Source organism: Anopheles stephensi, chromosome 3 (assembly GCF_013141755.1).
Source record: "Anopheles stephensi strain Indian chromosome 3, UCI_ANSTEP_V1.0, whole genome shotgun sequence".
In the NCBI taxonomy this organism is placed as follows: Eukaryota; Metazoa; Arthropoda; class Insecta; order Diptera; family Culicidae; genus Anopheles; species Anopheles stephensi.
Window position 1 is genome coordinate 69763806 of NC_050203.1, and position 12694 is coordinate 69776499.

General features: G+C 47.1%; 1 protein-coding gene across 23 annotated transcripts in view; it reads right to left on the reverse strand.

Moving 5' to 3' along the window:
• The window catches only part of LOC118512516, a 123147-nt gene that overhangs the window by 40615 nt on the left and 69838 nt on the right, over positions 1–12694 (reverse strand). For 22 of the 23 annotated variants that reach the window (XM_036057034.1, XM_036057052.1, XM_036057037.1 and 19 more), the window contains one exon: positions 1802–1924. The exons of the other annotated variant lie outside the window; for it this stretch is intronic. In XM_036057034.1, the coding sequence (XP_035912927.1) occupies positions 1802–1924 (123 nt within the window). The remainder of the gene's footprint in view (positions 1–1801; positions 1925–12694) is intronic. 23 annotated transcript variants of the gene reach the window in all.

A 12694-nucleotide genomic window follows, 5' to 3' on the forward strand; every position in this document is an offset into this window, starting at 1 on the left:
AAGACACAAGCACGCGGCGTGTAAATAGCGATCGACTCTAGCGGTGAAGCGGTGTTTCGCATCGGCAATTATAACACGTTCGCTTCCTTTAACCACACTAGGCTCCATACTGCTGAGCTTTAGCTTGTTTAAACAGGGTTGCTATTATTAAGCTAAAAAGGAGAAAACAAGATCGTTTACCATAGCTGTTGAAAAGTATTTTGTTGTTAATTATTACAGTATTTAACAACCTTTAACTTAAGGTAAGTACATAAAATGGCCTTCACCCAAGAGATCTGCATTTAACCCGGAAACCCCTCTGAGCATCGCTATGAAAAGTGCATCACTCACCAGCACCAATTGCAAATGCATTTTTCATTCCAACTTGCATCGAGTCTTGCCATTCTTTCCCGACCATTCCCCTGCTCCTACTAGGCAAAGCGGAAACAGACGGGCCAGCCAAACAATATGCCAAGACACGGAGAAGAAATAGTTATGCAAGCCGGAGCGATTTCCTCTTGCGATTTGCGACGCAATCCGATGCAATTCTTGCATTGTGCATTCTTCTGCCTCTGCTGCCCCCATCACCATGATTGCATGATGATCGTTCCATGTTGTTGCGGATGGAAAAAAGGGGAGAAAAAGATGTTCTACCGTATATTTCACCTTCACCTCGTAGCTGGAAACACCAACCATACACCGCCCGTTGGTTTCTTCCAGCTCTAAGTCATCATATCGGTGGAACTGTTCACTTGCTCCGTGAGCTGCATTCTCTCTGGCCAGCATAAAAGAAATCTATCCGCCTTACGGGCATCATGTTTTCCTATTGTGGCCAAAACGTACATCGCCCTCGCCCGGTGGATGCATTATGACAAGCCAGTGCTCCACTTTGTTCCCGCACAACTCCCGCGTATTACGGAAGCGCCAAGCCCGGCCGATTCGGGAACACTCGGAACTCGGAATGTTCGCCAGCGAACAGTACGGTAGAGCGCTTGTGGTGCGTGAAATACGTGCACCTAAGCTAACGACCAACTGACCGACCTGTGCTAACGGAATGGGCCGCACCAACCATCCAGCAAGCTCCAGACGCCGCCAGTGGACACAGCAACAAAAAGGGGCCAACAATATCAGCCTCCTGCTTTAGTCGTGCATTGAATGGACGAAAGGGAGAGAAAAAAGATAAACAGGAAAGCATAAAGTAATTCGCCCTGAGTTTAACCTCCTTCACCCATCGGTACGAGATTGTCCGCGCGATTCTACCAGAACGGCACAGCGTGCCAGCTCGAGTACGGTTCCTACAGCGGGTGGTACTATTATTATTGCACATTTTCCCCCACCCTGCCCAGGTCCGCCATCTTCGCTGGACCAGCAAAACCAGTTGGCCTTCGGTTGGCTGTAGGTCGAGCAGCAATGTGCCACTCTGCCGCACCATACCTCCCATCGGGTGCCATTTGAATTCCTCCTGGACCGTCGAAGAGAGTGGATGCAAATTTGCTTTTTAACCGGATCCCTCTGTCCTCGTCTTCGGTCACAACATCTCCCGACGATTGAATGGATGAGCGTAATTTAAGGAAAAAAAAAACGAAAACAGCAACTACCCTGATGATACTCTGCGGCAGGAAATGGGATTTTCTGACGATGCCGAGATGGTCCCGAAGATGGCTTTCCTGCGACTCTATCTAGCCATCGCTAACCATCTCGGCTAATGGAAACTGACAATAATCTAGGTGACCAACTCGTCCGCTCGGAGGTGGTGGGAAGGGGGGTCAGGGTGTTGACCGTCACGGGAAAGCTGTCGCAAAGAATCTGGTATATTACTTACGCAAAGCGGCGGCTGCCCGGGCTGCGCTATTGCGCGCTGGCTGTGCGCCATTCGTCTTGGACGGCGGTCCCAGGTCGCTGGATGAAGAATTAATTGTGCGCACATCACGCTTTTTGGCTGGTCCTGTTGGAGACAGGCGAAAAGAGAGAGAGAGAGAGAGAGAGGACATGAGCATTAGGTGTATGAAATGTGGTTCGGTATATTTGTTTTACTATTAATTACTGCCAGCGTTAGGAAGTTAAGCCTTCCACAGGGTGTTCCCACCTCACGCCAAGAACAATTGAAAGAAAGATGAATGAGCAGCTAGATATTTAAACCAGAGACCCCATTCGTTTCCGATATGATCACCCAAGTCGCAGTTCTCGACCCTTTGCGTATAAATATAGAGATATTATTTTCCCCCATTACCCAGGACCGTAGGTAACACAGGGGAGTGCACCACCCGAAGATCAGCATTAACATAATCGTGCTCCAGGGCAATCTCACCGGGGGAATAATACCAGCAACAACTTTTGCTGTCCATTGTACTGTCAGATTAGATATTTGCAATTATTTATTGGTGTCTCTCGCAACTGATTCGAGCCAGTATTCTAAGGCCTGGGAAACTTGCTCCTCTGCACGCATCGTTGTCCTCAAGAAGACACTATCTTACATCTGGTCATGCGATACTCTGGCTCTGTTTCCCCCCCGCTGCTTCGTAACTGACCGAACAATTATTCCTGACCCTAACCTAATTCGCCAGTAGCCCTTACCTCGCATCAAAAGAAGAGGACAATCTGTAAAGGGTTTGGGTAATGCTTGCTGCGCTTCTAGCGTACGACGTACGCCAAAATGGCTCTGGCACTCAAGCGCACCAAGTGTAAGCGCGGGCGAGTTGGCGCGGATCCGTTTTGAGGTTATGTCAAGCATTCAAGATCACACGATGGCGGTAGCATGTCAGCCCCCCCGTGCGTACACACCATGCGCAAGGCACAATATTTGATCTACAATTTACACCCAAACACCGTACGCGTTCGTTAGGTTGCGTTGGTACCAGCACCAGCTCTTGTGTCTTTTTCCAAAGCAAATTCTAGGCATTAAGATTCCCTTACTGCGACGATACTTGCCCGGATACTATTAACTTTTTGCTGCCAACTCCCCCCATAGCGATTGGACCAGCCGAATAATCCCAGCACAACTTGGCAGCTACACCATCTTAGTGCAACACCGACGCATTCGGCGACCAGTTCCACTGCTACGCCGGGAGAACTACGGAAATGAGATTGTTGGACCCTAGCTCTAGCGCACAGGGCGCAATAAATAACGAGCTTATTACTTTTGAGCCGGTGGCGATGCTATCGGTTCTGCCCCAAGACACACCACCCGGTCAAGCTAAGCGCTGGAGACGACGGACTTACCGAACCGAATCGCGAACCGTACGGCGCAGATTTGACCCGACACCCCAACACACTAGTCATTAGAAAATTCCCTCCGCTGTGTGTGGGATGAGAGCTAAACCGGCGCGACCCTATAAGGAGGTCCGCGGGTGTTTAGGTTGCAGTTTCTCGATTGTTCCACGTACAATCAAATGAAAAAGAAAACACACACACACACAGGATGCGAGTGTAACGCACCGAACCACAATTGAATCGAAAACAGCACTTTAATGAACTAATGCAATTCAATTTTATTCCACTTTTCACTACGACATAAGGGGTCAACATGGCAGTTACCACCCTCGGAGGCTTCGTATTCCCATCGCGGCCATTGTTGCCGGAAATCGTCACCTTGGCACCCCAAACGAGACCGGGTGGGTTTTAAGATTATTCTAATAGCGTTCCGCTACGACCCAAAGCCCCCAACCGAACTGGCCGGAGTCCAGATGTGAAACTCGAAAGCAAGCCGCTGAAGCATTAAGCGTAACAATTAGCTTATTTCACACTTTCGTGAATGGAAGTGAGCGTTAGGCCAACATTTTTCACAGCTGGAGCGCACTTCAACGCTTCTAATTATAGATTTGGCGACATTTATTCACTGGCCTTGATTTCCCGCAAGAGGCATTCGGTCCGCCGGTGGACAAAAAAAGGGTCAATTGAATGATAATGTTGTCGTGGGTTACTTTTGGCTGTTTGGTTCGGAATTCGCTCAAGGTAAATGGGCCTCGATTAGATGGGGTTTATCAGCAAAACATGCACATATTTATCCGCTTTCATTACTCCAGTTTTCCCTGAATGGAGTGTTATTAAATGGCTCGGTTGTTTGCAAACGTTCTTCGCACTGCGTTAGGCTTTACGGTCGAAATTTTGCTCACTGGACATGTCTGGAGCGTCCGTCTGCTGGAAGTCGTTTTTCGAGCTACATCATCTGCTAGAAAGCTCTAATTTGCACATCTCTCGTATTTCTACTACTACTGTTCCCACCAGCTGGTTTGCTCATTGGTCTCAATAAACACGCCCAGCTTTACCACCCAAAGCACCTCGTGTGTTCAGCGATCGAAACCGGTAATTAAAGACGCTTGGAAAGGTGTTTCGAGTCCCGAGTTCGTCAAAAGGCAAGCTCAAACCGCTCCCCGACCGACATCACATAATTATAGCCTACGGCCACCGGCATCTTCCCTACTTCCCAATGGCAAGCTGGCACCTCTTCTGGGTTTCACTTTAATTGCTAATCAATACGACGCCGAGCACCAAATGCTCCAAAAAGGGGGGAAGTTCCAGCGCGTCCACGGCGACTCTGGCGGGTGCATGTGTATCGACGCTGCTCTCCTGTAACTTGCTGTTGGCGCAGACCGGCGCTCAGGGATATGGAAATGTACTTTTGGTCTGGTATGTTTGCGATAGCGCGCGGGTGGCAATGACATGGATTCCGCGATATTGTGGTGGCTGCTACAGAAATGTGTAGAAGGACAAGTTCCAATTTACTGCTATCAATGTGGTAGCCGCCAGGGTTTGATTTAGTGCTCAGCAAAACATGTGGTTTCGGCTGGTTGAAGGATTTGTGTTCAAGAGCTTTGTGAATTATTGACATTGATCGGCAAAAGGCTTCAAGTGGCTCATTGCACTTGAGCGATATCCATAAAGAGTTTGAGAAACATTTAATTAACTTATGAGATCTAGGCGTATCCAAACAACTTGGAAGACTTCTCTTGTTCTTTGGGTCTATAACCTCAAGAGGTCTTGGATCTTGGTTTGCCATTTTTGGATTTCCTTGACTTGAAGCCGCGGTTCGGTGGTAGATGCATTACCGGGGTTCAAATCCCAAACGGACCGTTCCCCTGTGGTGTGGGCTGACTTGACTATCCAACTACATGGTCTAGTCTAAGTCTAGTAAGCCAGAAATCGCAAGCATTACCTTTAAGAGGCCGTTAGGCCAAGAAGAAAGAGAGAGAGAGACTTGATTTTGCACACGGCCACATAATCAGTCCTGATTATGGCATGGCGGTTTGGATTGGATTTGAACCCCGATTCTGCCGTGTGAAGACTTGTGCCGCTGGTCCCTCGTGCGCCGGACTGAGTGGAGCGCCACTTGAAAGACTAGAATAAACTGAATCTTTGTCATATCGGGATTCCACTTTAATAAGCAATTCACAATGGATTCTTACTATACAGCCTTTAATAGTACAGGTAAATAAGTGACGGCTCAAAACCAATAAACAAAATCATCCGCTATTGTCAACACCTCCACAAAAAAGTCCACATTCACACGCGCCACTTCAACAAAAGTTGTTCACAGAGCACAGAGATAAAAAATCCCTAATTCTCGTCACCTGCTCTTCGTTAGATTGCACACCTTCGCAAACCCTCGATTATGAACTTTGAAGCGCTAACCCTTTTTTGGCGAAACCGGGAGAAGCGACATGGGGTGTACACAGGGTAAACTTGCTTTCCTTCCCGGCTTAATTAAACTAACAAGAGCGCAATCTCAATTGGCACAAAACCACAACCGTGGCCGGTTGTGGGCCTCGAGACTACAAAAGTAGTCCAAAGTCAACGAAGGGATTGTTGGCGTGAAGGTGAGAGTCAGACCCAGTCTGATGCTACCGTGTCGTTAGAATGGCCTTTTTTCCTCCTTTCCATCACCATCACTCACCTGCTGATGATGATGCCCAGCGGCGCACAAATTGGCTGGAAATAAATTTGCATAATTGACGTTTATTAAAGCATACGCGGGGTGGCGGAATGCTCTCGCTTTTCGCGAATAAAAAAACATCTCCAATTGTACGTCTTTGATTTTACCTTTTCCGTTCACGTTGGCCTTACTACACAGGCTTAACAATGATGTCTGTGAGTATGTACTGGGTGATTTTTGTGCGTGTGTTTGCTTCCATCCTCACGTGAATTGGTGTGTTGGCGTTTTTCCCCGTTTTTTTTTTCGTTTTCTTAAGACTCCGCCATGTAAACCGAGGTCCGCGCATGAATGATATGTTTAGTTTTGCATTTTCACAGCTTTGATTTTTGTGCACCATCCCACACACCGTCGTTCGGCGGTGGCGCAGCAGCATACAAAGTGTTGCTGTTCGCCCGCTATCTCTTTTCAGCACAAATGGCGTGAAAATGAATTTTAATTCGTATGCATCTGGAGCAGATATGACGAGTGTCGACCACACACCAGACACGCCACACCATTCACCACCGATGAATGCGGGAGAAACTTGCATAAAAAAGCCCTTTTTTTGCTCCGATGCAGTCGCAAAACCCCAAACCCAAACTTCAATCTAACCGGCGAAGGCTCGTCAATGAGGCGGCTCTGATCGATGATTGGAATTTTGCACTTGTACTTGTAGCTCTCCTCTACCATCGTCATCATCTCGGTGGCAACTTGGCATTCGCCGCTTTACGCATCTGTGTGCGGTACCGTCTGTCTGAGCAGAAGGAAGAAACAAAAAAAAACCAGCCGACAGACAAATATCACATTCCCATCGCTTTCCTTGAGCGAACATGTCACGAACGACGGTATATTGAGGAAAGTACACCGTACACGATATTCATCCATCTGAGGGCTCTGACTTTTTTTTGCGGGTTAAACATACCCTCCGGACATGAAAACGGTCTCAGACCAGATCAACCAGTTGTAGAAAGTGATTTTTCAACTTGCAAAAATTAAGAGCTGTGTCCTGTTTTTTTTTATATCGCCTTCCAATTTTTGCTACAGTTCGACGGACTTGGCACCGAGGAATTTGGCATAGGCATTGCAGCATTGAGGAAAAATGTGGACGGTTGCGGACATCAACTCCTGAATAGTTGAGGAAAACTTAAGAGGTGTTTAATTAATTAGGGCTTTTTTGAGTAGCACAGTGGTTACAGACCCTTCTCTAAGTCAGTTCCAGTTAAATAGATATTCCACACATCCAGATTTGTACTCCTCTCAATGCTCTAATAGTTGTCCGATCTCTCTGAAATTTGCAGGAATTATTCGAAACATTTTATGCAGTAAGCATAAATTATGGAGGATCTCTCCCCAATGAAATCGCCATTGTTGAACCACACATTGGTCACCATAGAGAAAATTGAGGTCCGCGGTTGAATAGTCGGCTTCAGCATACATTGTTAGTCAAAATAAATCCACCAGACGAGGCTGGCCACAAATCTTCGCTCCAAACAAACCATGAACCTAACCCGAGGCGCGACCGGGCGGGCATGACTTGGCCATGCACTTCCAACGCAAAACAAAGGGGTTAAATTTATCAGCTGCTTTCCGGCCAATTGTTTTGTATGCAAATTTTCCACCAAGATTTCATTTCCCCTTGCCGGTTCCTTGTTCGCGGAGATCCAGCGCAGATCGTCCGCTCGCCACAAACTTCGCACTGATGTAATAAAATTGATTTGCAAAGCAACTGCGCCCATTTTATGATGTTGCATCCGACCTCAGTTCTTCTGTGTGTTTGCACCCCTCCCGTCCCTTTCGTACTCAACTTACCTCCACGGCTACGTTTGCCGAAACTGCCGAACCGTTCCCGCTCGATGACCTGCGTGTGAACGTAGCGTTCCGAAGCCGACCGGCTCAGCTTCTCCTTCGAACCGTGTGCTCCCATGATGGTGGGATGATTGTTTCCTGTACCACCGTTACCACCGATGTTCTTCCCAGCCCCAGCACCTTTGATCCACGCTCCAACTCATTGAACCGTCCGGCACATAAATAAAACACTGCACACGCTTATCGGCGGGACCAGTTTCACCACCGATATCCACGCCGGCACACTAACGAAGACGTCATTCTGGGCGATGGTTGGAAGACCGTGGAACTACTGCACTGCATGCGGCAGTCTAATTAGCCCTCGTTTTATCCTGACATTGGTGATGGTGACACACTGTCACGGAGACTTTCACTCTTTCACCGCGCACCGAACTAGACCCAACGGTAACTTTTGTTGTACCACCTTTCCTTTCGAAGGGGTCTCAAGTCAGTAGCAGATTCCAAGAACTCTTTGTCGACCGTCCAAAGGTCGTCCAAGCTTCCACGCGCGAATCCACGGTGAGAATGTTTTACCGGCCAGTTAATTGCCAAACACCGCTCCGAAAAAGGGCAATGAAATGGCGAGGATAAGTTTTACGCCACGCCAACCCAACCGAACCGATCTGTCTGTATCCGTCGAAAGTGTCAACAGTTGGTACGGTTGGTGTTAATTATCTCGTATACTGCGCGGCTAGTCCACCACTCACCATTTGGCAAATTAATTGATTTTTAGGCGGAGAAGGGAGTCGATATCCACTGGCATTTAATTTAATGGTGATAGGTAGCTCCTCTTTACGAGAAGCATCAAAGCGGTTGGCTGGATTGTGAGCTGTGGGAAGAAAGACGGATCGTTGACAGACGGATGCTTCCTCTGAGCTGAGACGAAAAAGGTTCCAGATGACGGGTTGTTCCGATAGTTGCATGAATTGTACGAAGCATTGAAGACTACGCGGATTTTTACAGTTTTGAACAGTTAAACCTCGCAAACTAATGTTGATATAATCTTTATTACTACTAATGAAATGGAGCAATGCCTAATCTTCTTTTATTACTACAACCAGTAACACTTTCAGCCGACCATTTTCTTGCCAACATAGTGCATAGTAACGAGCAGAATAATTAGGACAAAACGCCACTTACTCTTCCATACTTAATTTCCTTGACGAAAAAAAAACACATTACTCTCCTTCGCTCGGCTGACCGATATCGGGACAACCAATTTCGGCTGGTACGATATTATCACAGACGGCCGATCAAACCGTATCAAAGCACAACTAGAGCACGACGCGTGATCGGATTGGATTCGCCCGGCTAGGCCCGGCTCAAAATGTTCGCCGACGGTTTCGGACGAAAGGGCAAAAAACCTCTTACTCATGCCGGCTTATTTTCTGATATGATCTCATCCTCACTTCTGCTGCGTCTGCCGGCAAATGCCAACGGTACTAGCATCACCATCATCGCCGTTGTCATGATTTTGATGGTAAGTAGTCAAACCAACGTTGCTTCATCGAACACGACATCGGTCTACAATACGAGGGCCTTTCGAGGTTAGCCAATAACACTTACTTCCCGTCCTACATATACGAAGGTGACAATGGCACGAGGAAGAACTTCATCTCCTACATGCACGATTTGATTCATCGAACCACACGAAGAACGATATCAGGTTGTGACGGGTTGAACTCTTGCTCGTACCGATAACTCAGTTCCAATGGCCTTTTTCCGCAAAAAAAATCCCAATAACAGACTTTTCACTTCCAGACTTTCACCTCGTTCCTGCTCGATCCCAACACTCGGTCACCAGCGGTGTGACTTCCCAGATCGTACCGCACATCTCGGAGGATGTGTGAAAAATTGTCCCGCATTTAGAACGCGCTGTTGTCGCCGACCTAGTCTATGCTGCTTCGAACGATTGGGACGTGTGTGTGTGCTATTTTCAGCCTCCGTATACCTCCGTGCAACATTATCCCGGCACCATCACCCCGACATGGCACCATCACCCCCGTTACCCGAGGGTTAGTGAAACATGGCATAAAACGGACGCAACCACTCACTTTCCCAGCGCGAATACTGCGCGAGGTTGCAAAAGATCGACCGATGGTTTACATTTTCTTTGCATTTGTCTCGCCCAAGATTCGGAAAAACCTGATTCTCATCGCAATAATGGTACCTCCATTCAGTTTTGCAGATGGCAGGTTGATTGCGACGCGACCACTGAGGTGGGTGCTGTTCTCAGAGTTTCGTTTATCACGGTGAAAGCGGCCGTACAGCAGCAACTCATTTGGATAATAAATAATATTTAATAACTTTAAGCTTTTTTATTACAAATTCATAACCATAAGCAGTGGAAGTGGCGCGATCGCTTCCACTACATCCACTACGGACCAATCACCAACCTCCTGCAAACGAACATCGAACGAATTATGTTGCTTTCAATATTGGCCATGCTTTAATTATTTAAGCACTCCTTAGGGACAGCTGCTGTGTGTCCGGCAGAAATTCGATGCCAACCACAACAACACGAACACATCACAGCGATAATCACCATAAATAACAACGGAACGACATTAATATTCATTATCACTGGATGAAAGATTACCATACAGTATCCATTTCCCATCAACACGATTGTCACCGGTCGGGGTGGACCAGCAAGTTTCGTCTGGCACCAACAGTTTCTGCTTTACATTCTGATACCCCACAAACGGGTGATTTTAACATGCGAACATTCTGACGGACAACTTTAAACCATAGGCCAAAGAGTTTTCCCAGCCATCTTGTGATGACGAGTCTAATAGGAGCAATATTTATCCTCCACCTCAGGGATTCATCGCCACGTAGAAGACTCCATTACGCTTTCTGCCAACGCTAATAATGATGTAAGTACGGTGCGTCTCAAAATAAATAAAGTATTATGCTCCACTCAATGCACCAATTGGTTGCAATTTACGTCACACGGTTTGCAGTTGGCTGACACTGCGCTGGCTTGGTGTACAACCAAAATATCTCGTGACTAACACTGTTCGTGATGTTTGTTCCGTTTGCTAAATATGTTCCTCCCGGTTCGTCACGATCGGATCGGCCTGGAGCACCGGTTTCTATTTATGTGTCACGGCATCTCACACACGGCTCTTGGGGCGACATGTTGAGTGGAGAACGTCGGTGGAGAAAGAAATTAATTAAATCCTTCCACATTAGGGCACAGCACGCAAACATCTTCCAAGTTTGCCTTCCGGAACGCATGCCGAACACAGTGACCGAGCGAGCGACCATAGCATAGGGTTCCTCCTAACCGGACACCGTAGATGAGAATCGAACTCATCCGATGTTGTTTTTTGAGGGTTATCATAATGGGCGTTTAATGGGAGGAGGGACGACGACCATTTCCTTTAACCCATACCAGTCACTAATCCGTCCATCTATTCATCCAAATTATAGCCGGCCGGGGCCGTAAGAAAGGATGTCCATGAAAGCATCTTCCAGTGACTCATCCGCCCGTTGGCGCCATCCTCTATGTAGCGCTTGGGAAGATTAATCGTTTACGGCATTACCCCGTACGAAAGCCGAGAAAAGAAGACCGATCCTTCTAAGCTGAAACATTAGGAAATATCGTGCACCATGCCAACCAAACAGTGCTCTGTTTGTTTTTATTTTGCTTTGGTGGACTCTTTTTTGTTGCCAAAAGCTAAATAATGGTAGCTGCTTCGCACATTTTACTGCGTGCGCTGATTTGAGGCAAACAATTTATTAGAAGAGCTCACGCGGGGCCCTCGCACTCGCAGCGTTTGGTAATTAAAAACGTGTGTGTGTTCGGTCGATTTATCTGACAGCCGCTGGAGGTGACGAAGAATGTGGTCGTGATTGATTTTTGGCGTTTGATGCCACAGTCTCGATATTTGGTTGCAGGAATATTTTTAACAGTTCAAGCTTTTCTGGATGAGGCGTTGAGATATCCAGATATGAAATTCTATATGCTGGAGACTAAAATCTCTATTCTTTAAAAATATTTGCATAAACGAACACTTCTCATGAGCCTTGGAGCAGTTTCAAGTACAGTTGCAGCACTCAGGTCACTGTCTACCGGACACACGTCGGAAGTCTATCATTCCTGCTACCACAACCAAACATCACCAACCACTCCCGGTGGGCACAAAAATGCAGACATGAGTACAAATTAAACTCAAAACCTAGAGGACACGGTCGTCAGTGTTCCCCCGACATCAACGGGCTTTTTCGTTCGCACTGCAGAAACCTGTAGCTGCCAGCACAACCGGTGTACCTGTGTAGCAACCGGGACGCATTGAAAGGACCTGAAATAACTGACCACTGTTCACTTGCAGCCTGCAGCAGCAACACACAGCTGTTTACTTTTTTCGATTCGCCGTGAAGGGCCTTATCATTTTTGCAACCATTCCAAACGGCTAGCAAGCCGTGCGAGAGAAAGGTCTTGTCGAGCAGGGCAACAAGAAATAGGTGTACCTGGCAGCGAACGAAACCGGTACACTTGCCTCAAAGATACTATCGCATCGCCGAAAGTCACCGGCTGCATGTTGAACAATTTAAAATGGCTCTCGCTGGCTGTACCGTTCTGCCTTTTTTGCTTAACGGCCAGCACACCGAACGCAAGTGGACGTCAAATCACTACCACAGATCTTGGCAATGTACGGACGTACCACGTGGTACCAGTGGTGGAATCTGTGCTGAAGACAGTACGGATAAATGGGATGTGGACAGAAAGGCACTCTGGTACATTCCTTGTACTGTTTATTGTGTGTGTGTGTTTTCGCCAAGAGTTTCCTTTATCTTGTGTCTGTTCCAGAGGAAAAGCAAGTTTTTTGGAAGCAGAGTCTCTGAAACTTTAACAATTACTCCATGTTGAAATCAAATTCTGATTGAAGTAGTTCGTTTCAATTTCTCTATCTCTCAACGTAGTAAAGCGTTGCTCCAACGTAACCACTGCAC